Source organism: Nipponia nippon, unplaced genomic scaffold, assembly GCF_047370975.1.
Source record: "Nipponia nippon isolate SJK-2023a ecotype South Korea unplaced genomic scaffold, ASM4737097v1 scaffold_3, whole genome shotgun sequence".
NCBI lineage: Eukaryota > Metazoa > Chordata > Aves > Pelecaniformes > Threskiornithidae > Nipponia > Nipponia nippon.
In genome coordinates, this window is record NW_028262347.1 from 103,695,194 (window position 1) to 103,721,505 (window position 26,312).

The 26,312-nt window shown below is 41.5% G+C and overlaps 2 protein-coding genes across 12 annotated transcripts in view; one reads left to right on the plus strand and one right to left on the minus strand.

Moving 5' to 3' along the window:
- Positions 1–26,312, plus strand: part of PPP3CB (protein phosphatase 3 catalytic subunit beta) — a 73,636-nt gene that overhangs the window by 38,080 nt on the left and 9,244 nt on the right. For 2 of the 10 annotated variants that reach the window (XM_087763939.1, XM_087763943.1), the window contains exons 13-16: positions 2,500–2,529; positions 4,211–4,774; positions 6,487–6,546; positions 7,121–7,192. In XM_087763939.1, the coding sequence (XP_087620065.1) occupies positions 2,500–2,529; positions 4,211–4,389 (209 nt within the window). In that variant the 3' untranslated portion in view covers positions 4,390–4,774; positions 6,487–6,546; positions 7,121–7,192. Of the gene's footprint in view, positions 1–2,499; positions 2,530–4,210; positions 5,916–6,486; positions 6,547–7,120; positions 7,193–11,454; positions 11,755–12,484; positions 12,886–24,417; positions 24,482–26,312 lie in introns of those variants that run through there. The other 8 variants (XM_087763940.1, XM_087763941.1, XM_087763938.1 and 5 more) reach the window with 7 other exon arrangements.
- On the minus strand, positions 9,585–24,297 carry ANXA7 (annexin A7). Of its 2 annotated transcripts, none has more exons than XM_087763946.1 (13): positions 24,196–24,297; positions 20,741–20,798; positions 18,476–18,692; positions 18,062–18,169; positions 16,895–16,935; positions 16,403–16,505; positions 16,016–16,110; positions 15,199–15,312; positions 13,739–13,909; positions 11,960–12,130; positions 11,776–11,851; positions 10,445–10,557; positions 9,585–9,933 (listed from the first exon to the last, which is right to left on the minus strand). In XM_087763946.1, exons 2-13 carry the CDS (start codon positions 20,795–20,797, stop codon positions 9,811–9,813), a joined length of 1,389 nt encoding a protein of 462 aa, XP_087620072.1. In that variant the 5' UTR covers position 20,798; positions 24,196–24,297; the 3' UTR covers positions 9,585–9,810. The 2 variants fall into 2 exon arrangements, with proteins under 2 accessions (XP_087620072.1, XP_087620070.1); XM_087763944.1 differs by having other exon boundaries at positions 16,895–16,938.

Here is a 26,312-nt window from a genome sequence, read left to right on the forward strand (position 1 = left end):
TTGCATTATAGTGGCTGAAATATTAAAGACCCTATTAAGTACTGTTCTTTAAAGCAGCATGTCCTAATGACTTCTGTGAACTGAATATTCTGTGAACTGAATCCAACAAATTTATTTTCCAAATTGAGTCAACATCTGTTAAAAAAAACCCTAAACGCCTAAAAGCTTATTCAGCAATATACTAAACACAAGCCTAAATTAAAAATTGTAAGTACTTCCATGGAAATCAGTTGAACTAGCCAAATACTTCTTATCTGTCATTGCTGCCCTTGCTATTAGTCAGAGGGGCAGTAAGATAGTTTTTTGGTTTTGTGTTGAAAGTTGGCAAGGATTCTGTATCAGATCTGTCCCCTAAGGGAGGGACAGAGAGGGGGAGAGCTGGAACTGAGGATGGAAATGCCATTGAACCCTGTTGCTTAAAATTTGCTCTCAAGTTGAGAATTTTCTGAGCAAAGACTTCAGGATTACCTGTTACGTTAGTATAATACAGTATTTATTTGAGGTTTATCAGGGTTTACAAAGCATATAGTTTTAATTTAGATGTACCTGCAAAAGAGAATCCAACAAAATTATTTTCCAAATTGAGTCTTTACGGTGTGTTTTTTTAAGTGCTTATATTTTCCAGTCAGTTTGTTCTTTTATGTCAAGTTGAAAATTATCTTTTTCTTAACTGTGATGTATATTCCAAGATCTTTTTGGAATAATAGTACTACAAGTAGAATGAACTAGGAGTAAATTTTGAAATTTGTGTTTATGACCAAGCTACATAATTTACAGAGATAAATCAGTATTCGTGATCTTTTCAGGAAAAGATTGAAAACAAAGACTTCACAGGTAACAGGAAATGGTGGAAAGAGGTGGTTTTTTTACATAGTTTTGTATTTGTATGGCAAATTGATTATAGTATGAAAGTATGTATTTGGTGGCTTTCTAAAATAATTCTTAAACTAGTTTATTTTTACAATTTGAGAAAGTTTCTTTCCCTTAACATAAACGTAAATAACCATCCATTCAGGTGGCTTTTTGATTTAATTCTGGGACTGCCCTTGTCTCTGTAGATTTAAGTGCAGGAAATTTTTTTTGTTTTTGGTACCGTGGAATGTGCAGTATGTAAAAGTTGAAATGCTGCATTACGCTTAAGTATTCCACATTATTTTAGTAGCAATTAATGCAAGTATCTAATTTTTTTTTTTTAATTACCTCAGTGGAAATTAGAATTTTATGCAACCGTGAGGTTAAGGCATAGTGTAGGCAATTGATACTTAACAACATAGTGTAGGCATAGTGTAGGCAATTGAAATGTTGTGTCTTGTTTTTGTTGGATAGGAAATGAGAAGCATTAAACTTAATTGGCTTTAAAGAATTCTATTCTGATCTAATGCCATATTTTCTTATATAGCTAGTTTCCCCAGCATTCGCTTGAATACTCATATGATTTTTGTTGTTAACAATATGTATCAAGCACTACACAAGTAGGTTTACCACTATGTGTGCTATTTGTCGTTAATATTTCTGAAATTATGGTGTTACAAGCGTGGCACATAGTAGGAGAGGTAAAAAGTTGTTACCGTTATTGACACTTAGCTACAGATTAGGTCGTAGTTACAAAGTGGTTTCTTTAGCAAGTCTGCCCTTTTGATACCCTTTTTGATTTTGATATCCTAATAACCTTATGTTAAAGCTTTGACTTCTAGAGCTAAAACAACTGGGAAAGATCTTACACCTAAGAAGTTACAGCAGATGTCATGGTTATTTAGGTCAAAAAGCAGCTAGTAAGCTAGATTTTTTTCATATGCACATTAATTTACCCACCAAGACTATGTTAAATCCAGAACTCTTCCTGCTGTAGGCTTTGTTGTTGATTCAACTAAACAATTTACGAGACTTTCTAAATATAACTTGCTAGATTTGTCTTTTATGATTTAAATTTTACAGTTCAGTTCTCAGAGATACCCATCTTAGCTTAAAATACGGTGAGAAATTGAAGTACTAGTTAAACTTCAGGGAGCTAAACATAAAGAGAAAAAAAATTTCTTATTAGAACGCTGCTAGTGTTATTTTTATAGTGTCCTTCCTGGTAATTTAATGAAGCTCACTAATGCCTTTTAATTTTCAGAAATAGTAGTTTCAAATAGATTCTTAGTATTTTTTTTGAAACCATACCACAACTTTAACATCAGTTGAAATTTTCTGTTGCTGTCTTAAAAAAAAAAAAAACCCAAACCCAAAAAACTTATAGAAATGTGCCGTTAATAACATCAGTTAATTAGTGTTGCTTTGATATACTTTTAGTTGATAAATTGTATTAGGTAAAATTTAGGAGAAGTTTCACTTAAACTTAAAAACAACCCCTCAGAACCTTAATTATCATTTTAACTAATTGTAATCTAATCTGGCGTAGCATACTATATTAAATTGATCATTGCCTTTTCTGCTATGCGATATTACACTCTTCATCTTTCTCATTCATTTTGCATGCATCTGCTCACTTCTGTACAGCCACTGTAGAGGCAATTGAGGCTGAAAAAGGTATGATCAGAGTCTTTGCCATTGGCAGAGATCTGTGGTGTCTGGGAGGGAATTCAAAAGTACTCTGTGTGGGTGTGTTTTACTTTCGACTTGCACAAGCAGAGATGAATCAACCGCATTGATTCATCCCTTTTACATGTAACATTCATTTCTGGCTTTAGGATGATGATTATCTTTAATATTTTAGGGAAATTCTTGGGGTTTTTTGGTCTTTTTTTCTTTGTTTTTACAAAATATGCAGTAGGTTTTTGTATAATAGCATGTTGTGATAACGTGGTGTTGTCTTGAAGTCCTTAAAAATGGTAGTGTTCAGTGGTTTTTTTTCTGCATTCAACTGCAGGGTTTTGTTTGATTGCGGGGGGGTTATATGTGGAAGGAGGGTTGTTTATGCATGCCTTTTCTCATAAGATCTATTTTAATGGCTTTGAACATATTTTTTTAAATTTCCCATAACACATCTGGTAGTGCAAGACATATAAATGTAATGTTTCTTTTTATAGATTTTGAACGTAATTCGTTGACCAAATTTATTTCCAGTATATACACCGTCCTGCCAGTATCAGGCATATTAAATTCCATGGATTATCAGTGCTTCTGTGCTAAATAAGTTGTATATACGTCTTTTGCTAGTGGTATTGAGCAAAATGCCATCAAATTATTTGGTGTTCAGAGTATTCAACGTCAGATTGTTGTCTTTTCAGAGATACTTTAATTTCCTCTTGCTCAATATTCAATGAAGTGGATGATAAACAGCATAGCAGCTGAGAGCGCTACCTTCGGGGGTTTTCAGAGTTGGTCGCAAAGCACCATTTAATGACTGTATTCTTTGTTTTTTAATTAAGGAAGTCAGATCTCCAAAAATATAAACAAGTGCCATATTCTGTTCTCACACACACGTGCAAGAGGTCCCGTTGTTGTGAGTGGAAAGCTGTACTTAAATCTCCAAAGAATTATTTCATCCCAAAGACTTCAGTCTTATTATGTGGTCAACCATTTTCAGGTCTAAATTCAACTGCAGACCTCATTCATTAAAATAATCAGTAGCAAAATAATACCTGTTTTCTATACTTACCGTAAATACATTTGTAGTTAAACGATACCATTATTTAACCACAGCGCTAACTCGGTGGTTGTGGTTGCGTCCATTTCCATCATCCACATGGTTAGCGCAGAGCGTGAACCACATCCCGCAGTTTTGCCTGCATGAAAACTGCAGGATCGGGCCATCGATGCGTGCGCAGGATGTAAATCTACTGTTGCTTTTGTAACCCTTTGCTGCTTTGCCTCCACTGCACTTGCTGTGCTGCTTAGATCTTACTGGCATTCCACCGAAGAGAAGGGGGATGTTAAGATAAGCCTGACGCACCGGGCAGCAAAAGCAGTTGGTGTTGATAGCTGGCCATGCCAGGGACACGCAGAAGCAATCAAGTGGGCTTAAACCCCTTGATTCCTACTTGCAGAATATTTGCCATACTTTGTTCTTTTCGTTACAAACTGAAATCATGATTGCCATTGAACATTTCAGGGAAGTAGGTTAGAGAAGCTTTTACTAATACAGATGCAGAGCCATAAGTTTCTTTGGCTGATTTCTTACCTGTTTTTAAACATCATTTGTTAGAAAAAGTATATGCTTTCAACTTATTTTTCCATTACTGACATATCAAATTTGCATTTTGTTAAGCAATACGAGGATTCTCTCCGCAACATAAAATCTGCAGTTTTGAAGAAGCAAAAGGTTTGGATAGGATCAATGAGAGAATGCCACCAAGAAAAGATGCTCTTCAGCAAGATGGTATTAATACTATAAACACAACAAATGCCAATGGAAACAATGGGACTGGCAACAACAATGCACAGTGACCACGTCAGCTTCTGGTTTACTCACTCGTGTCTTGCCTGAGAATTCCTAGATTACTGCTTTTTGATGTGACGACAGATGAAATAGCCAGGGGGATCGCTTGAAGTGACTACTTAACATGAGGTGGAAAACCATCTGACTTGATCCTGCTGAAGACAGACCATCATGCTTTTGAGACAACAGCCCCTCTCTTCACGTGGGGACCCGACCTCCTGGGAGCGTGCCTCGCCTACCTACACAGCATCCCTCACCGGCTGCTGAAGCTTCAGAAGAGCTCTGGGGAAAGAATCGGGCTGTTATCACTAAAGCACATCTAGACTGGCATCTTATGCTTATCGTTGTCAACACTTTTAAGTTTACAAATGGGATTTTTTTCTTTCAGTAGAGGTAGTTTGTTTGTTTGTTTGTTTTTTAAATCAGACTTTCAAATACAACCCGAAGAGCTAACTATTTATTAATGGACATCGGTTTCATGAAATGTCTTTAAAACGATAGATTAGAATGGTCTTAAAATATCTGAGGCTGCAAAAACTGTGTTTTAAATAGACAGAAAAAATGCCAAAAAAAAAAAAATCTCAGTTGGTCATTCTGTAAAATGCTGACCTCAGGTTTACTCCTTAGACGTTGCTAATTCTATATTGTATTCACTGTATTTTTTAGTTACAGCTTATCAGAAGATTTCTATGTAGGAATGTTTATTACTTGAACACAGATTTAAAAAAAAAATATTTAATTTAGAAACTTTTTTGCCCAGCTTTTTCAAGACTCTTCCCCACCTTGAATTTTAAAAAGATTATTATATATACTAATTTTAAAGTAAGAAAAATATGGAAGTGTTAATTTTAAGGTACTTTTAATTGAACTTTGTACATTGTTTAAGTAAATTTTGATTCATATCAAGTCTGTAAAGCTTGGCATTGTATTTTGTGTATGCATGTTTTCATTTGGCAAATATTTAATATATAGACCTATGATGTACATCTATAGGTTACCTAGATGTTATGGGTACTTTTAGTTTATTGTGAGTATTACGGTTGCATAAATAGCTAATAATCACTGGGCTGAATAGCTGCAAGCTTTTTATTGTTTTTAAATCTGTAAAGGAAACTGAAACTGTATCGGCCATACTTTTTGTTTAGGCAAAGCAGCGCGTAAGCAATTGCTCTGTTCAACTGCTAAGGCATTAGTGAAAGTGTAAACTCGAGACTGCATGTATTTTGGTATCTACAGGACTGCTTGGTTAAAATAAAAATTGAAGCCCTGTGCTAATTTGTTCACAAATAATGGACTGTACTGATTGCCACTGTACTTTGTTATATATTTTGACATTTGCTACATGTCCTTCTCATCCCCTGGAACACAACTTGAAACTTATGTCACTAGAGTTCATCTCCCCTTTTTTTTTGTTTGCCATAAAGTACAATCTGTACATACCCCTAAGTTGGAAATTTTATGCATGTTCTGAACTATTCAAGTATTTTATAAACAGTAGCACACAATAAATTTTGTGCATGGGCTGCGGCTCCTATCATTGTGTATTGGTTTTATTTGGCATACACAGGTCTAATCTGACCTTGAAAATTCTTTAGAGATAACTCTCTGAAATTTAAGCTATTGAAAAAAATAGCCTAAAAGGTCAGATTTCACTTGCAGAGAACTAGCTTAACATAAATGCTATTTCATTTAACTGTTATTGCTGCTTCTTTTTTTGCTTTTGCGTTCTCTCTCATAAATAAAATACCTAGATATTTTCTGTCCGCTAAGCTGGACATCCATTGCTGGCTTGTACAAGCTTGTCAGAGCAGCGTTAGTTGATTCTAGAAAGGCTGTTCAGTATAGCTGCGTTTTGTGTGATGGTTTGAACTAAACGTTCGAGACACGAGTGTGTATTGGGGCTGCTTTTTGGGCCGAGGGGGAGGACTGACTGGTTTGCCAGTCAATACAGATACCTGATTTAGTCCTTCTGGTATATTCTTTTTAAAGTAAGGACAAGCTGCTGAACAGGATGAGAATTAAGATAAAAGATAAGAAGCACACTAAAAATAACAAACATGCTATTGCTAATGGAGTTTTAATGTTTGATTTTTACTTTATTGCAGATGCGTTCTAATTGGAAACTCTTCCCAAAGTTTGAGTGCAGAAGATCCAGTTAAAAAATGGTAAGTTTGGTTTGTTGTTTTTCGGTTTTTTAAATCAAGCACCCCCATACTAGCGAGCTGTACAGTCTATGTATGATGTCGTATTAGAACAGAACAAACACGTGATGAACCTTGTGGTGGTCCCTTCCTCCTTGTAAGTGCTAGTGGAAAATTTCTCAGCCTCGCAAGACAGCATTTGTCATGATTTGATACTCCGGTGGTAGTTGTGATTAGCATCGTGACTAGCTGGAGTTGTGTATGTGGAGAAAATACAGATTCAGTCTTTGTCTGGGAAGACCTCGCTGTCCTTGGAGAGACCTGGTTCTGACACTTGTAAGTGCCCAGCTGCAGTCGGGCTTGCGTCCCTGAGGCTTCCCTTGCAGTAGCCGTTATTTGTAGTAGTTTTTGCCAGCTATGAAGGCAGATCTGCAATAAAGGAGAATTCCTTGGGCAGTTGTTGTTGGCCTGATTTCTGTTCTCATGCTGTGTGTCTCCTGTCCCCCTTGAAGCAAGTGGTCGGGTGACAGGATTATGTCTGTGGGTTTTCTTTGTTTGGAAAGCAGGTACTCATTTTATGCTGCTGTGTTTCTGACAGGTGGAGTCTGGAGCTGTCTCTCATTCTTGCATTGTTGGGGAGAAGAAATTACGTCCTCCCTCCCAGAAAACTGTAAGTAGCATTGCTCGTTTTCCACGTTCAGTGTTTTAAGGAGGAAAAAACCCAAAAGTCTGTGTGTCCTTAGTTTGTTCTTGGGTAGGGAGGGGAGAAGGCTTGGAAACAGCTCTGTCAGCCAAAGGACACGGGTGGCGAAAGCCGTGAGAGGCGTGGTTGGTTCCTGGTCCGAGCTGGAGCTTTCCTGCCCTGCCCTGGGCTCAGGGGACACGGCGTGGCGCGCAGGGCAGAGGCCGCTGCTCCCCTCAGCTGCTGGGTCAGACCATCACCTGCGGTGCTCCAGTCTGCAGGGCGCCGCAGGGAGGAGCAGCATTTGCGGGTGGGCTGGGGCCTCGGACTGTGCTGAGAAGCGCAAACGCGTTTGAGTCAAACCGAGGAGCAGACGTCCGGAACGCGCCCCAGCGAGGCGCTGGGGGCTTGTTTCAAAGCAGGGGCTTGCGCTGTTGGAGAGGCTTGGTGCCGCCGGGTGAGCAGGCCCGGGCAGCCCAGCCTGGGTCCCGCAGCCTCCCTCTGTTTAGTTTAGCGGCACACGCACAACTCCACCACCCGAAATTACTTCTAGTGTTAAAGAACAGCTTTGCTTTCAAAGCTTATTAAATTCCAATTGTGAAATGGAAAATTGCCCCAGTCACATCTATTGAGTTGTGAAGACCGGCCTCTCTAGCAAAAAGACAGATGGTTGTGATTGGGGCTCTTTTTCTTTTAGAAAGAGGCAGGTCCCGTCTGGTTTGAGGCTGAAAACTTTTTGAGAGGAATGGTCTCATAAAGAGCTTTTTTTTTTCCCTAACATTTAATCTTGCAACGCCATGTTGTTAGTTACATAGAAAAATAAGGCTTCTTCAGGGGCAGGACAGACAGTATCTGTTCATTCTTTCCTTGCCTTTTTTTTTTGCTACAATTTTGTTATCCATCCTTCAGTTCTTGTTACCCATTGAACAATTCTTTGTTGCTAGCATGTAATGAAAATAACTTTTTGCCATAAAATGGGTGAATGTCATTAGGACGTAGAACCCCACTCATCTGTTCCTTTTCTTGTAGCAGCAGTGGTATGCATGAGCCAGACTTAATCGATGCTCTGCTTGGAATGACAACTGAAATGGTGGGGATTTTTTTAGGCACATAAAAAGATACAGATGCACGAATAGGCTTTAATTATTAAATGCTAAGCTTCACTTGTAAGGAAGTTTGCTCAAGAGCAAAGAAACAAGAACCAAAGGTTATGAGAATCTTGGCCAAGCTTGGAGAGCGGCTGAGCGGTGTAGATACAGATCTCCCGGGGGATACTCGCACCAAGGATGACCAAAGTACTGCAGAGTGCAATGTCTTTCAGCCTCCCCAAATCAACTTCCATCTGTTGTTCGTATTGGAAATAATTCATTTTAATCTGACCCAGGAATTTTAAACTGAACTGTATTTCTGTTTAATGTCAGAAGTTTATAGTCTAAAGACTTTATAGTCTAAAGTCAGGTTTAGGTTGCAGAACATTGATGTAAGTAAGTGAAACACTTAAGCTTTTCTGGTATGGTAAACTTGCTGTCTATTATTGTTTTGCAAAACCCTTTAGGTACGTGCTCTGTACGGGTGAAAGGTTTGCCGTGTTAGAATCGCCTCTACCAGCCCTAGCTCTTTTTGTTTGCGGGATAACAGCAATAGGGTTTGCTCTTTGTGCGAGGGTGTCCTGTAAGACGACGGTTATTTGTGGAAGCGTTGCTTAGAAGTGTTAGGAAGCACACTGCTAGCTGCTGGACTTGGAGCTTCTGTTAAGTTCAGGGCTGGGGACGGATTGACTGTGGCGTTCTAAAAAAACCGAAGGTGCTATTCAAAGCTGTTCTTTTCAAATCCTTTGAAAACATCCAGAGTCATCTGTATTGCCCAGGTCAGAGTCGCTTTCAGTTTGGATTTACACGTGTTCTGTAGTGTTCGCACTGAGGTGCTGCCTTTTGTCACTGCTCAGTCACTTGCTCCTTGACCCACTCCTTTACAAGGAGATCATTCAAAATCAGATCCAAGATGATTTCTCCTTTGCCTTGCTGCCTTACGCATAATGGCAACGGACCACTGATGGTAACTCGTTTAAGAAATTAAATGGGGGAGGTACAGTCAGATTCTGCCCAGGCTCCTAAACTGTCAGGGTAATGTGACTTAAACTGAGCACTTGCATGTTTTTCAACATTACTTTGGATGGAAGGATGTTAAAGGAGGGGGGTGTAAAATGCTTTACATCACAGCCTCAAGCTTTTTTTGTCATCCACAGTTAGCTCAGCAGTTAAGTTTAGGTATTTCAAGAAACTTGTTGAGTGCTGGAGATTTGGCTGAGACAAAGAGTTTAATCTTGCAGGAGTCTGACAGAGGGGAGGTGGTTTTGTCTGGGTCAAAAGGACTTAGGGGCTAATAGACAAGATATATCTTTTATTATACAATAAAGAATATTACGTGCTGTAAATTAAGGCAATTTTAAGTGCAACAAGCTTATTGAATCATCAAGAAGGCATATTTGATTATACAAAGTTTAAAATTATTCTTTTACACACAAGGATAGTTAGTGTCTGCATAAGGATGTTACATGTCCTTCAGTTTGTTTTAAAAAAGAAAACAAAAAAGCAGGTAATCCTCTTCTATTGACCAACAATTGCCAGCAGCAAACGCCTGTAATCGCCGCTTGTATCGCTTGCTATCATCGTAGCCAAAGTCTTCTGATACATTTGTGTGAACATCTGTTTAATTTCCACAAGGTCAATCTATGCAAAGAAGGGAAAAAAAAAAAAAAAGGCACAAAACTTAAACACAGCGTATGATTTTAACTCCTAGACAGTCACCCTGCACCTCCTCCCTCGCGGACCGCAGAACCCACGCCAAGGGGGAAAGGTGCGCTTGATGACCTCTGCATGTCCCGCAAGCCCGCTGGTCCCTCCCAGAGCAGAGAGCCCGGCCGTCGTTCCTCGCTTGGTTGGGCTGCGGTACCCTAACTCAGCTGAGCCTTTGAACTTGACGTGCTTACCTGCTACATGGGCAGGCACCCACAGTTCAGACAGAAGACAAGCAGTGTTACTATCTAGCCAGATATAATTAAATTACTATATAAAAGCTGGCTTTAAAACAAATGAACACGTTCATCTAAATCTGAACCCCATAAAAGCTTCATTGCAATACGTGATTTCTACAGCTGTGAAAGAAGGACGAAGTGAAAAGCTGGTTAGGGTAGATAGCTTCCCGCTACCTGCCACACTTACAGAGGAAAAAGTTTCTTACCTCACTGCGAGTGACTATAATTCTGATGAGGGTGGAATCATCTGTGCCAGCTCCTTTCATGGAATAATAAAGTCTTTCTGCAAAAAAGGCTGGGCGATTTAAAGCACATTGCACTGCAATAAAGTATATTTTTAGGATTAGTTCCAGTATTCTACGCTGTATAGCAATACCTGACAGGGTCAGTTCAGGATTTTTGCTGTAGACAGCTACAGGTAGCTGTTGATGAAGACCCGGTTACTGTGGATTAACTGTTTTATAGAGCTAAGCTTATTTTCGAGCTGACCAAATGAGTTATTCCTTCACACAAAAGCTTACGGTTATGAGCAGTTAACTTCTCTGGAAGTGGTTTTCAAACCTGGCTGAAACCTTAATTCTCTAATAGGTAATTTAAAAACAGGTCTTCCCCTTGGATAGCTGGTATTAGGACACAAGGTATTTTACTCATGTTCCAGCGCTAGAATCTCACTAAGAAAAGAACAGCTGTAAAAAGTTCTCACTCTAGTAGTTACAGAATGGATCTTGTTTCAGTTAGATTGTCCACTCTCAGAGACGAGCCTTTATTCTTCTGTGTGATTCTCAGAGCTGAATTTTTCCCATAAAACTCTTGAGCAGAATATAATCTGGGAAGTTTTTGCTTATCCGTTATGGCTACAGAAATGCTGTCGTTTTGGTACGCGTTGGTAGGACTGGTGCCTGCAGGTTTACTAGTAAACCGCACAGATTCTCACTGTCGGCAAATTGTGCTGAATTTGAACTGCTTTCCTGTAACAAGTCAGCAGGAAAAAATGAATTCAAAACAGGTCTTGTATTTTGCTGAAGTGTTCCTTAGCAAATGCTGAGCTTTTTGGGGGTAGGTGGTGGTGGGGAAGAGGGGTGGAAGGGGAACTGTGCCTGAAGTAGGTTCATGTTGGTTCTGAGCTCCTGTGTGCGGGTGGTTCAGCTGTCTCTGCTGAGGGGCCACACAAGCAGAGTCACGGCTCGGTTACCCTGCTACTCGCATCATTTTGCAGAGCTCTGAAAAATGCAACTACAAGCACCAGCCAGTGACCCTTGTTTCTGTGTGGTTGCCTGCCTTCCCAGAGAAGTGACAAGTAGTTCCTATGTAGCCTTTTCTTGTTTCAAACCGACTTCTTCATGGTGGATGCGTATTTTCTCCAATTAAGTAAGTGTAAAGTGAACAATTTGAATAATTGAGGATACTTTTGGGCTAGGAGAGTCTCAGATTGTGTGTTCATTTGCCATATGGCCAGTGTCGAACTGGATTCTTCTTCAATTACGTTTAAAAGGTTTAATTCCTAAGGGATAGGGGGAGGGAAGAACATGTCACTTACAAATAGTCTTCAAACCACGTTCCACGTTTCCAGAAAATTCTCGGTCAATGCTGCTTAATAAATCACGATTAGCAATCTACAAATAAATGAGATCAATATGTGGATAATGAAATGCAGTAACAAATGCAACCTTAATTTAAAATAGACTGACCAAGCTCATTTGAAATCAGTGAAGAACTCCTACCCTGGAGTATGCCTCAACTGTTGCTTTCAGTTGGGGAAAACTTCTGCTTGCCAGAACCATATTAAAGCAAGATTCATCAGTCCCGAGTTTTCCTTCACCTGCTTGGTACAGACGCTGAGCATCTTCTTGAGCTTTTCGATAATCCACGGTTGGATTCTCATCCCGATTACCCTAAAAGCAAAGACAACAGACGTCAAATGAAATTACAGAGAGAAAGCTATGCTTCAGCTGCTTGCAGTGTAGACCCCATGCATGCATCTTCAAAGCTTGAAGCAGAAAGAGTAACACCACTTTGAAATACATGACATCATTGCTTTAAAACTACTCTTTGGTTTAATATTTCTTATAGGCAACAAATACAAAAGTGGCCCAGCACCCTACCTGTGGGGCATGCTTTAAAGTGTAGCTATACTGACTCAGATAATTTCATCCCTACATCCCATCGCATAGTTCTAACTAAGTACCGTACTTAATTCTCTCTTTTACTTAATAACGTAAGCTTTCTCTTGGTTTGTTTGTTTCTAGGCTTCAAGTTGCAGAGAATCTTCCCAAATGAACTAATGAATTATCTTACTGAATATGCACACCTGAAATATCTCAGGTCTTCAGTTTTATTTAGAATTTGCTAATTTCAAGTAAGAATGTCTCCAGAAAGCACTTACTATAGTTGTAATATGTCAGTAGGGCTTACATGACATTTTATGTGCTTTGGTGGTTTTTGTGGGTTTTTTTTTGTTTTGTTTTGGTTTGGTTTGGTTTTTTGCCCAGCGCATGGATGGATACTGCTAAATATATTGGCTGAGTAGGCTGAATACATGCTCTCAAATACTGTTGTATCTGTAGTGGTTAATATAATATTTAAACGATGTGGTTGTCAGTTTACTGTGAACTACTGGATTGATCAAAATAAAAATTAGCAGCATAAGCTTCTCAAGGTTTGCTTTCTTGTGGATTTTGACTTTTTAATCCAAATACCTAGTGCATAGCTGAACTCTCCCAGAAGGTAGAGGGAAACGAGATAGAGAAGTGTCGTAGAAATTCTAACAGCAAATATAGGCAGATTGATCAGAGAAATGTGGGCAGTTGCGTTAGTACATATTTCTTCCTAAACACGGATAACTGCAAGTTACTATTCTCCAACACAAAAAGATAGTAATGTAGTAATTGTAGTAAGATAGTAATGTAGTAAAAAGATAGTAAATGATATGGGATAAGCAAGCTCCAGTGTTCACCTGAGTTCAGCAGCAGCACCTCCCTAATTCTGGTGATGGGAAGGGAAGGGAAGGAAGGCTATGGTGTAACTTGGGAGGTAGGTTTTGCCCTATGGTACCTCTTAGCTTGTTCACAGGGACTCCCACAGGTATTCCACATACTGTAAAGGTTATCCTGTCAGATTCACCCAAACTATTTTGTTAACGTTTGCAAAAAATAAAAAGCATCTTGCTTTAACAGCAGTGTGGAGCACTGCTTTATAGTGCCACTTGATTGCATCTGCACAATAAAGTATTTACACATATGTTCTCTGAGATGAATATAGGGTGCTAAATTAGGTCACACAATTCATCATAGATTTGTAGATAGGAAGTATCTCTTCCTTGAGGAGAGACTGAAGTGTCATATCTTGTCATCAGGGAATAAATTAATGGCCCAGGGCTAATTTCTTAAAAACTTGGCTCTTGCTAAGCAGACACAGGCTATTTATGGAGCCATTATGATTACATACATCGAAGTCAGACTGTACACCGTTATCTTACCAAAAAAAATAAAATTAAAGCTCACTTGGCACATAGATATAAGTAATCGTTCAAAGTGTCCTGAAGTGTCTGCTCTGATGTCATCTTCGATGTCTCTTCCAAATTCTGATTTATAGCAGTTCACTATTTCTCGTATTTCCTGGTTTGTCCTTGTGCAAAGGATCTCAATCAGCACTTTCTCCTGAGTGCCTGCTCCCTGTAGGCAGAGGAAAAGAGGGCATAACTACAAAGCACTACCTATTCAGTTTTCTTCAACTGTGAAATTAAGCAGTCATCGGTTATTTCAAAACTTAATACAATCTGCACTGTAAGGACAGTATGCTTGCAGTGTGAAAGCACCAAGTCTTCTGTGTACTGAAAATGGAACGAAGATTCCGCAAACATTCAATTCTGCACCAGTTCAAAAAAATACCCCAAAACTATACATCCGCAACAGTGACATCAGCCAAAGTTAACTGGAAAATGGTTTAGGAAGGAAATTCTCTGGCAGCCTTAATCTGGAAACATACTGGAAGAAGGCAGAGCCTTATGATAATCATTAAAGCCTAAGATACACACGTAAATTCTGTTTTGGTCAGCATACAAGTGTGTTCCTTATTCCAAATGTGGCTGCTTCCTCGACACCGGCAGGAACTTTTCATAGGTGCTTCCCTCTCCCCAGCATAAAAATTAACTGTGAGTTTGGTGTGTAATGAGATCTTACTGGCACGGTCAGCTCTATTCAGGCAAGGATTAGATAGGAGTGGATCTATGTGAGGCTTCTAGGTAATGTTCTATTACCAGTTTTTTAAAATGGTCAAGAGTAGCTATTGCCTCCACTAAAGCCAGGCCTTCATTTAAGCTCCACGCTCTTTAGAAGGCCTGCATTCATACATGGGTTAAGTTACTTATTTCCAGTACCAGACACCTGCTCGCTGCTGCAGCTCAGACAAGAAGGAAATTCTGGTAAACTGGAAGTACCAGTCTACCTTTGTTAAAAGTTTAAACCAACTAGCTCACATCATAATCTCTAATGCAGTCTTAATACTTGAACAGATACATGCATCATCTGACCTTGAGAAAATAGTTTTTCATTGTTGTCCTTTTGGAAAAAAACTGGGATAATCCAAAAGTATCTTTCAGTAACAATGGTTTGTTCCTAGTAAGGAGAGGTACATGCCTTCAGTGTAAACAGTGGTTACAATTTTAACGGCACCCTCGCCCCTTCTACGTTCTAGCAAAAAATTATGACCAAGTGGCAAGAGAATAAAGTTCTGTCCTGCAGCGTTTCATCCTCTGCTGGATGGAGAGCTGCTCTGAATTGGCTAATCCTGCAGAAATTGGCTGGAAGCGGGGGACGCAGCAGAAAAGAATTTTAGGCCCCACAGTCCCAAAATTTGTTTGTGACTACAGGATTTTTCAACAACGCAGGGATCGGGTATTCTCTTTTCTTAGATGAGCATTTTAAGACGGTTTTAAACTACTTAATTCACAGGAAAACCATACCTTCATTGCATGACGTAAACTCCAGGCATCATAGTAGGTGCTAGGCATGAAGAGCGCTAGAATCAATTCTTCCACATTGCCACTCAACTCAGACTTCAGATCTTTAATTAAATCCTGTTCAATTATAAACACAAAAAGGGCTTTGGAGAGTGTTAGCCATGTAGATTATATACTGAAAAAAGATCAAACTAGAACTTACTTTAGTGACTGATTTCTACCTTTGTGCTGTTTTTCCTGTCAAGCTTTGTTTTATTTCTTATAAAGAACTTCCCTCTGTCCAAAACTTTGACAGCTCAGCTCTTCTCCATTATCTCCTAATTAGGGCCTAGTCAGGTCCTGAAAAATGCCACAACTATACAATTTCACTCTAAGTTGCAAAAATGACAGAGGGAAGAAATTAAATTATCTTGGCCTTCTATTGACTAACCAATCCTCAACCAGTTTCTCACTTTGTTTCTTATGAAAAAAAAGGTTTCAGTGCTGGTTTGTGTGCATAAAAAACTCCATAGTTTCAGACACTAACATAAGGACAGTTTAAGATGATTTCTATCTATCAAGCATTACAAAAGCAGAGAAGCTTCTTGTTTGGTCAGGGACAGAGCCAGCCCCCAACCTTCCCCCACCCCTGCTTCTGCCAGGTATCAGGACAACACCGTGGCAAGCACCAGATGTCCCCTGCTACACAAGGAATATAATCAAAAGAAATGCATTTAAAAAATGCCCAAGCCACTCCCCAGGACTAAAATGCAATCAGGCAGTTAGAGCAGCAGCTAAAAGTTTGGTTTTGTGTACTGAGTCAAAGAACTAGTGAACATACCTTGCCATACATAGTCTTGAAAGCTGCCTTGATTTTTTGCCTTTGATCATTGGAGCGGTTAGCAACAACATTGATGATAGCCTGCTCATCAGTTCCTTGGAAACAGAAGGGCAATTTCATGTAAGAGCTCATAATAATCCCTCCGAGACTATGTGTTTTATAATCTTTCGTTTGGGCATAGTTACATAATAAATGACTACCATTTAAGTCTACCAAATTTTCTATGTAGCTTCCTCTACTAAATTGCCCAACTCATTTTGAAAGTGTGACTTTTGAAAAGCTTGGGGAGGGAGAAAAAATGTATGGTTAAATAAAAATCGAAGAAAAGGACAAAATGGCATTAAGAAGTTAGCTCAATAGAAATTTAAGCTTCTGTTGCTTACTTACCAAGCCCCTTCATAGCTTTGCGTAGAATTTCTGCGTCCCTTCCAGCATCAAAGTTTGGAGCAGCTTGAATTGTGCCCTGGGTATACTGAACCATTGCTGCAGGCTGAAAATAGAGAGTCACGTATAACTAGCTATCCTGCACAATATAAATTCAAATTAAAATCCTAACTTTGGAATCAGTACTTCAGAAGGAGTTGTCCACTAGTTCCCCATTTTTTCCCTGACGCAGAATCAGGGCGACATTTAGTTGTGTTGAACAGCTTTGGCCCACCAATACCAAAGCAATGCTTTTACCCAATTGTACGCATGAAGATCTACTTGATGAGTGAGTATACACAGATACAGGGTTATGAATTTGTTCAGGTTGTGCTCTGAGGGTAGCTGGGAACTCTCGATGCAGAACACGTTGTAAATTGTTAGAAACCAGTTGTAAAAACATTACAACTACAGAAGCCACATAAGATGGATTATAGAAGGGGATGCAGCACATACCGGACCAGGCATTGGTGATGGTGCTTGTCCACCAGGATATCCTACTGAAAATAAATTAAAGAACAAGATAAAAGGAATTAATTAGGTCTCCTCTTTATTATGTAAATGCTATTAATCTGGAAATAAAGCCATTTACAGACCTACAACTGCACAAAACCTGTTTCCTAAGTAATGATCCCTATCGTGATCAGTAACTGAACTTCTTCCCTTGGGAATGATGGGAAGAAGCAATCACAGACACATTCTGGTACATACATGAGCAACGCAATTCTAAAAATACTAAATTTACTGATGCTGCGGGAACTGAAGGCTCTCTCCTTATTAAATATTGCTATCTTTGACAAAAGCCAAGATAGCCTATGCAAATGAAGAATGCGTGTCCCATGGTCTTTTTTAAAGTCGTATTATACACTTTAAAATGTCTAGTATATAAATGATAAAACATTAAGAATTCATCAGTGCAAAAAGAATTGAAGGAATCTCATTTTGTGATCAAAAGCACTATGAATACAAAAGCTACAACTGCATTTTTTCGTACCGGAATTTTATTTTTATCCGTAATACATAGGTACAATTGTTATCATTTTAACAGCAGCTTAGTTATTACTAGAGTTAACAAAGCAATCATTAAAAAAAAAAAGGGTCTGCTGCTCTAAATTTCTTGCAAACACAACTGACACTTTCCAGGACAAAAATCGTCTTGATGGTAACTGACCACTCAAAGCATTAAAAACGCTGCACCGTTTTTAAGCAATGGTGTGCATTCTCCTTTCCACTTCCCCCACTATCCCAGGGATCACCATGAACACACAGATCTGAAAAATGCATCCATTTCTTTGAGATTAACAGAACAGCTAGATACTCATGGAACGTGGACTCTGGATTTCACAGTTCTCATCAGATACTTGCCATTTGAAGAAGGGTAAGCAGCTAACTGACTACATCATGACCATTAATCAGTCACAGCCATCCCTTTTGGATCTAACACCTATAGAGATGGTTCTCATCAGCCCTCCAGTGGTCTTGTCAAGAAAGGTGGTAGGAGGTGTACAGCATACAAACCTCAACAGCTAAAAGTAACAAAGGTAAGGGCCTAACTTGTTACTACCTATTCTGGGATCTCTTGGTTTAACCTTGGATGCTTGAAGTTTCTTATAGATGACATACCTGGAATTTGTGCTGGTCCACCTCCAGCATAGCTTTGGGCAGGAGGCTGCGGATAGCCACCAAAGCCAGGGCCGGCGGGAGGCACACCAAACCCAGGGCCTGTAGGAGCTAGAAGAAAGATATTGGCACGCTTAATGTTTTGTACTTGACTTCTGACACAACATGAGCCAGGTTATTGAGCAGAGCTATGCAAGAGACTAATTTCTCTGTGTCTGTGCAGTGGCCCAAAACCATCAAGGCCCTGCCATCAGCATGCAGGTATTTACTGCTAGATAGCAATCTGGCTGGCTGCCTACACGCTGCTGCCCAAATTGATTGCTGAACAAAGCTGCTTTTCTTTACTACTTCTACCAAGCACAGGGAATGGTTGCACCAGAAATCACTCCCGAGGGGTACTCTATCAAAGTATCTTACCTCCAGGATAAGGTGGCATTCCTCCAGCCTGGGGAGCGCCTGGGTAGCCCCCAGGGGCAGGGTAGCCCCCTGGGGCAGGGTATCCTGCTGCCCCTGGATACCCAGCACTCGGTGGTGCTGCAGGATAGGTCCCTCCTCCTGCCGGAGGGTATCCTCCAGGAACAGTGGGATAGGAGTACTGACCGGCTGGCGGATAGACAGACTCTTGTCCTGTCGGCTGAAACACAAAAATGGGATGTCTCTACACCTGCTAACAGGACATTAGTGTAAAAACTCTCAAGCTACCAAAATGTCTATGTGTATAATAATGTGAATTATTATATAATTAGATTCAGCACTTGAAGCAGCAGCAGCAGAATTCCTGAAGCCTGGATGGGGGCCTCCTGGTTGGGTTTTCTGATGGGTCTCCCATGTTGGCACAGAACCAGAGAGTGCTGCAGGTGGAAGGCACCTCTGGACGGCTTCTGATCCCATCCACCTTCAAAGCAGGGCCAGCTTCGGAGTTAGATGAGGTCACACAAGGCCTTGTCAAGTTTCCAGCATCTCCAAGGAACAGCGAATCCACAGTCTCTCTGGGCTGCTGTTCCAGAGTTTGACTACTCTCATGGGGAAAAACGTTTTCCTCAAATCAAACTACAATTACAACCTGTGGTTGTTGCCAGCTGCCCTTTCACTGTGTACCTCTGAGAAGAGTCTGGCTCCAATGTCTCTATCGCTCCTTCTTATGTACTCCTCCTTCTTTACTGACTAGCTTTAGAAATACGGGTCACACATTGCATACAGTACACACTCATTCTTGAGCCCAGAAAACAGAAATAAACTACAAAGCAGTAAGTCTAGCTCAAGCATTGTCCTCGGGTTTGGTTGTCCCACGATTTCTACCCCCAGATTACTGTGCCCAGACTATGTAATATTCTCTTCCCCAGCAGTACAGTCTAACCTTTCTCTGCCAGACTCAACAAAAAGATTTTAATGGAATTCAGATTCACAAATCCAAAATTAGGATCCTCAAAAGCCCTGTTCAGATAACTATCACTACTGCAGAAGGAAGTAATTTCACATTTTTTTTTCACTGGTTATCGCTCTGGGCGTCATCAATGAGACTAGGAAACCTAGAATCATTGATATCGAATCTAAAGGGTCTTTTATATTAATCCATTGAAGTTGGCTATATTTTAGATGCTAGCTAAGAAAAAAAGTATTTTCAGATGTACTTAAAAATAAATTACAGCTACAATCATGAGGGTTCAGCAGAACCTTGAGGGGGGGGAAAAGAAATCCTGGAGTTAAGAAAGTCTGGTTTCTAACATGTTTGTCTTTAGTTTGACTGAATTCAGTGTTTCAGATGGAGTGAGGGTAAATTGTAAAGCAAAATAATTGGAGAATTTATTGCACGTATTTATAGCTTTTCAGTATCTTAGTGGGATCCAGGCTGAGCTCCATGCTTAAGTCTAGTTCTGTACTACATAAAACACAGACCATATAAAACTCCCACAATTACAGTATGATCAGTGCCATACTAATAAAAGCACACAGTTGCACCTAGCTTTGAAAAATGATGCAGGCATATCAAAGAGACTGCAGTTTAGCCACACCTGATACATTCCAGCCTTCCATTAAGTTTCATTGGAATTTTTAGTCCATTCAGTCATGAGCTGAAGGTGGAACAAAGTCCTGTGGCTGAAGAAGAGGGGGTCAAAGTCAAGATACGGTGTCCTTTATCCTCAGAAAAATATTTACTTGGTGTCATATGAAAGCTAGGCTGCTTGAGTAAAGCATTTCAAGCTCTTCCTGAGGGTAATGGCCACTGAAGTTTGTTCAGCATCTCTGTAAATCCTGTGATATGGGTACATGGAATATTTGGTAGAGACTGTCACAGAGATTGGTTCAGAGATTACCTCTGACCCTGTATGTAAAGACCCTCATATTTATGTAAGAACTACGGATACTTTAAAAAAATTATTTGCCGAGATAGCTATATTAACAAAAAACAAACAAGACTAAAACAAGACCAAACAAAAATCTTTCTGGAACAACAGGCAACGTTTAAAAAAAAAATAATCTTAGACTTCCTTCTTGGAATTCTTATAAGACAACTCTAAAGTCATCCTCAGGGATATACAGACAAAACTAAAGACCATAATCTCTAGAGAATACTGTATGTGAACTGACAGCTACTATTTACACACACACAGAGCATGGTAAGAAGGGGTATTCACAGAATGTAAACACGAGGAATGCAACACATTCAAGAGCCATACTTACAGGATAACCAGGGAAAGCAGGGTAGCCGCCAGAAGGGGGATAACCTGGGTATGACATTCTGGGAAAAAAAAAAAGATATTTTCACTGTCAAGGCACTACATACGAGTTTGTAGTAGTTATTTGCTTGCTAATTACCTGTTAAATCACTTGAACAATATGTTTAGTAGGTTTAGAATTGCTCAGGAGTCCTTGTCAGCTATTAAACCCACAAAACTTTTCCCTTTTCAAACATGACCATAGCAAGCAAGATTCAGAAGGAAAGCATCTTCAACCTTGTAATTAACTACCACTCTTACTTAGGGTCAGACAGACATTGAAGCATGGCAAGAGGCTTGAACCTCCAAAAAGAACTTTGAAATACAGGAATACGCTTTGAGGTGCCAGCAGGAGGGGGCTGAGCCGTTTGCTAGAACAGAAACGGAAGGGTCAGGCTAGAGCAGGGCCCCAGTCCTGCACCGCACCAAGCACCTGCCTCCCATCACCCCGCACTCCTCCGCTCACAGGGGTAGTTCCTGTGAGAAGAGCAGTACCCTATCTATCCCATGTAAAATGATAATTTGATAGAAACATGTGTAATCCCCCAGCATTACTTCTTTTGCGTAGAAGATTTCTGTTTCCTGCCAGTAACTGTTTATTTTAGTCCCATTTTTAATAGAGAGGCTTGGGGACTAGGAACAGAATGGGACAGATATCATCCCCCATGCTGCCAACCAGTTGGGCAGGGAGTTTCGAGGCCATTAGCCAGGTTACAAAACATTTAATGGCAGGAAAAAAAATCATGTTAATACTAACCAGCCAGATTCCCTGATCAGGGCCTGAGAGTTACTGACAGCGTGTTTCTAAGACAGCATGCACCTTAGCTGCACAAATCAAAGGACACAGGAAATACATGCAACACCACGAATGGCTATTCACATTTCTAGCTATTCACTGGCCAAACCAAGTGGATTTGAAAGCAGAATTCTTACTGCGTTGGACCATTAAGGCAATAGATGGTCATAGGATGAAACACCTGAGGCTTAATGTGGAAAACATTAAAACTTTACATAGGTTAGTTCAAATAAGAGCCAAAAACAACTTGCAAAGGAGCACAGCTATGCAGTCTCACACTGATAAACTCATATCATCACTTCCAAATAAATAAAGGGGGGAGAAGAACATGAGGTGTATTTGTAAATCTATGCTTTAATCATAAACACTGCTAATGGCTATTTATTTCCCTAAGAAGAAACACCTTAAACCAGTACCTGTACAGTATTTCTTACTGACAGCTGCTTGAATGGACTTTAAATTTGGCTTTCAACAGCACATTTATTTTAGTATTTCTGACTCTAACACTTATTGTAACTCCTTTCAGGAACGAGATGACGGGCAACACTTCCTTCTGATTTCAGTTTCACTCTTTCCACTTACAGGAAAATATTGTGTCAGCAAAACTGAATATTAAAAAACAAACAAACAAAATTTTCCTGAACTTTTCAGCTTCATGTAATTCAACTAAAGTTACACCATTAAGAAGATGGGATTGTAAAGCCTGCAAAACTTGTTGAGGTGCACTGCATCGTTTCCACTGTACAACTTACTGTGTTTTTCATGATGCAAAATAAACAGCTGGTGATGGCAACTCAGCTGTTTCAACAGCTGTAGAAAGTTTAATTTGTACAATAAATGGAACCCAACAATCTTTTAACCATATTAAAATATACCAGATTTTAGACTTATTAGTAAGATACTTAATTTAGAATGAATTTAAGTTTTCAGCTATGCCTCTGATTTACTAGAAAACACATTCTGGCAAAAAGCTTTTTAAGGCATGAGTTTCCAATGTATCATTTTCAAGCAAACAAGCTATGAAGGCTATGTCATATTTTTGATTAGCAAAATAACCACCCGTGTAAACCTGTGCACTGGTAAATTGTTTAGCACTTTCCTTACTTTTGTTGTATTGTTTCCTTTTCTAGGATTCAATTTGTGATGCGAGTTCTTTTGGGCCAGGTACTGGGAATCGCGGTATTTCACTTAATCATCACCCTCTTAACAAGACCTTGATTTCTATTTGTCATTCTTCTGAATTACAAACACAAAATGTTTTCTTTGCATTTGCTTTATCTAGCTGAATTTTTTTAATCATTTGAAAAAAAAAAAAAAATAGAGTAATGAAAGGGTCAAATAAGGACCGCTGCTTCAATTACTTCAGGCCTTTTATAACTAGATGGACACGATGCTGAAGTCGGATTTCAGACTTGCCTCTGACACCAGTTACAAGAGTCCCTTCAAAACTTACTATGACCACACAGCACTATTTACTGAAACAGCCTTCCGTACGTTGTTTTCCAGGAAATAAATTGTCACTTACTTACACAACATTAAGTACTTAGTAAACACTGGCCTGCCACTGCCGTAGCGCGTGGCCTCATTTATCTCAAGCACAAGCATCCTCAAGCAGAAGAGAGGCTCTGATATTACTACTTTTACAACCAGAATAACAACAGATCTGCCCATCAAGTTTTAATTTCCACCCCGTTCTCCCCGGCCGGGGCACAAGGCGAGGCCCGGCCGCTGCCGGGTTAAGCCGCGGGCCGGGCGCTGTCACCGCCCGCCCGGGGGTGAGTCAGCGGCGGCGGCACCACCCGCCAGCACCCGCCGCTTCTCCTCTGCGGGCTGACCTCGAGATCTGGGGGGGTTCTCTGTTTTTGAGGGGGCAGATGTAGCATCAGGGGACGCGCAGAGCTCGGCGTGTCGGGCAGCAGCTCAGCAGGTACAAGCGGAGCAGCCTCCCCGCTGCCGCAGCCCGGCCGCCGCGGGGACGCCCCAGCTCGGAGGAGGCCCCGCCCGGGCCCGGCCCGGCCCCGCCCCGCGCACACCTGCGCCCGCAGCCGAGGACGCCCCCGCCAGCACCGCACCCGCCCCCGCAGCCTTTAAAGGACCCCGGTGGAGCCGCCACCGTCCCCCGCCCCGCACGGGGCCGGCCCTGCCCGCCGGGCGAGCCACCGCCCCCCTCTGTTTCGGGGCGGGAAGGGCGGTCACGTACCGCCCGGGTCTCTCCCCGCTCCGCCAGCCCCGGGCCGACGCGGCGAGCCGTCCGGCGAAGCGCGGCTGCGGGCGGAGGTAGGTGTTGCTTCTCCTGAGGCGACCGGAATCTCGTCCCCGCTCCGCACCGGGAGGGCAGGCCCCCGGCCAGAGGGGTGCGGCGCTCTGGGGCGGGCCGGCGCCTCCCTCGGCCCGACACCTGCCGAGCCCCGACCCGGCGGGCGGCCGCGGCTCCGGGAACCCTGCCCCGGGCTACCGCTCGGGTCGCCCCGGGCCCCAGCACGCCCGTGCCGCAGGGCGCAGCGGGGCTGGGGCCGAGCCCGCCCGCAGGCGGTGTGAGGAGAGCCGCCGGGGCCGGGGCCTGAGGCGAGGGGCGCGCGAGTCGCGGCCGGCCGACTCCTCCCTCCCCCCGCCAGCCGCCTCACCTGAGGGAAGCCCGCGGAGCCGCCGGCCTCTCTCCCGCAGCTGCACCGCAAAATGGAGGCTGTGGGGCCGGGCGGCACCCGCCCCGCCCCCGGCACCGAGCCCGCCCCGGCCCGGCCCACGGGCCCCGCTCCCCGCGGGCAGGGGCGCCGCGCCCGAGTCCCGGCAGCGGCTCCCGGTGGTGATCGCCCTGCTAACCCCGGACCTCTCTCCTGTCTGTGCAGGTTTGCCCCATCTTGGTGAAGGAAGGCTGCAGTACGCCCAGTTCTCCTTCAAAGCGGCTGAGAGGTAAGTTGAACGGCGCAAGTGCCACGGAACCGCCGAGCGCCTTGCCAGTGGAGCCGTGTCGGGGGAAGCATCCGACGCGGGAAGCGCCAGGCGGTGCCATCCCGCGGGAGTCCTCAGCCACCCGCCGAGACAAGGACGGGAGAAGCCCACACCGCAGTTTCCCTACAGCACCGCTGCAGTGGAGTTCAGCCCTAATGCACGTAGCTCTAAATCGAGTCTGTTATCCAGTAACACATGAGTCTTTAGGTCGTGATCCAGTAGCTGGCAGGTAGTTAGCCAAGTCACCTAGGCCACCAGAACAGTGTGTAACAGGCAAAGCGTATAAAAGACGTAAGTAGAGCTGGAGGAGTTGCTCCTTTTTATGTAGTTACTCAGCATCAGGATCTAGGTCCCAAGAGGGCACAAAGGTAAGATTGTCCTGACTGCTACATACCTTTCTCTGAAAGAAATGTTAATTATAGTTATTTGTATGCAATTGTGGGAAGTGCACTTAGTGTTTTGTTTCTATTGTAATGTTTATTCATATTATAATTAGAACAGACGCTACATACTCATGGTCCTTCCTTTACCTGGTGGTTAATTATTTGTAAGAGATTCTGACCAGCAAGATACAATTTATGAAGGATCCACCTATGATATTATGCACCAGTTACTTGAGATTATTCAAAATAACTTTCTACTTTTTTTATGATAAACATGTTAGCAATGCAGAGACTATTAAAATGCAAACAATGTTTTTCCTGTAACCTGGTGCACCGCTTGAGCTCTAGATGAAACAACAGCCACTGTTTGTCTGTCAAACAGCATTAAGTGCAGGCAGCAGAAAATAGGTGGGTAATAATTTACCACGCTTGCCCGCTTCAAATGAAAAGCACCTAAAGCCACATAAAGAATCTAGTAAATGACCTGTCTTCAGCAAAACTGGGCTTGTTCTCTCTTGTTTGTCCAGAACACATCAGGAGCAGCTTTAAGAATTTAATCCTCACAGCATTCTTCAGCTGATACTCCCAGTGTATGTCTACTTTATTTCACCTGTGTTAAGCACATTTCTTTCAGGACAGGTATATATTTAAATCCCTGTTTCCATGGGAACCAAGTACATTTATAAAATACACAATTCTTTACCTCTTCCATTTAGTGGACTGTTTGGATTTGAGCTATTCAGGAAAGGAACAATCTGTTTTCACAAACAAGTGGGAAAAGAACGAGAGAAAACATTTTAACAAAACGGCATATGTCTGAAGAATTTATTAAATGCGTTGCATGTTTATATGTTAACAAGAATATCTGGAATGACTTTTAAAGCATGGAATGGAACCATTGTGGTCATCTAATTTCACTCCCTATTTCTAAGGAAATCCCTTGGCTTGTTACTATAGCTAGAGTCAGCACATTTAGAAAAGCTTCTAAAACCCCACTCAGGGTCAAGGCAACTTCTGACTATTAGAAAATGAAACTTCAGTGAAGTTGGGAGACAAACTCTTGTTCCTCTCTTTTGTAATATCCTTACATCTTCTTCTAAGACATGGTACGGGACAGAATTCTGGTCTGGAGGGACTTGGCTCTCAACTACGTAGTCATGTTGAGTGCTATCAGTAGAGCTGAAACCATCCCCCCGCCCCCCCCCAGTAATTTATCGTTGGTGACATAGGTCACTAAAGCATTGCTGCTTCTCTGTGCTGTGTATCCTGGTTGGAACGTTATTCTCCACTTTAATATGAAGCATTACTTTTGATGTTCTATTTCAGCCAAGACAGTTAAATTAAAAAAAAAAACAACACAACTTTCCCACAGTTTGTTGTAAGCAACAAGATCTGGTCAGCTTTGAACC

Excerpts from the sequence above, each read along its gene's own strand:
- ANXA7 (XM_087763944.1), bottom strand. The coding sequence starts at position 20,797 with ATGTCATACCCAGGTTATCCCCCTTCTGGCGGCTACCCTGCTTTCCCT. Across the intron at positions 16,111-16,402 it reads CAAAGCTATGAAGGGGCTTG|GAACTGATGAGCAGGCTATC; the intron begins GTAAGTAAGCAA and ends TCTGTTTCCAAG. Across the intron at positions 11,852-11,959 it reads CAGTTGAGGCATACTCCAGG|ATTGCTAATCGTGATTTATT; the intron begins GTAGGAGTTCTT and ends ATTTATTTGTAG.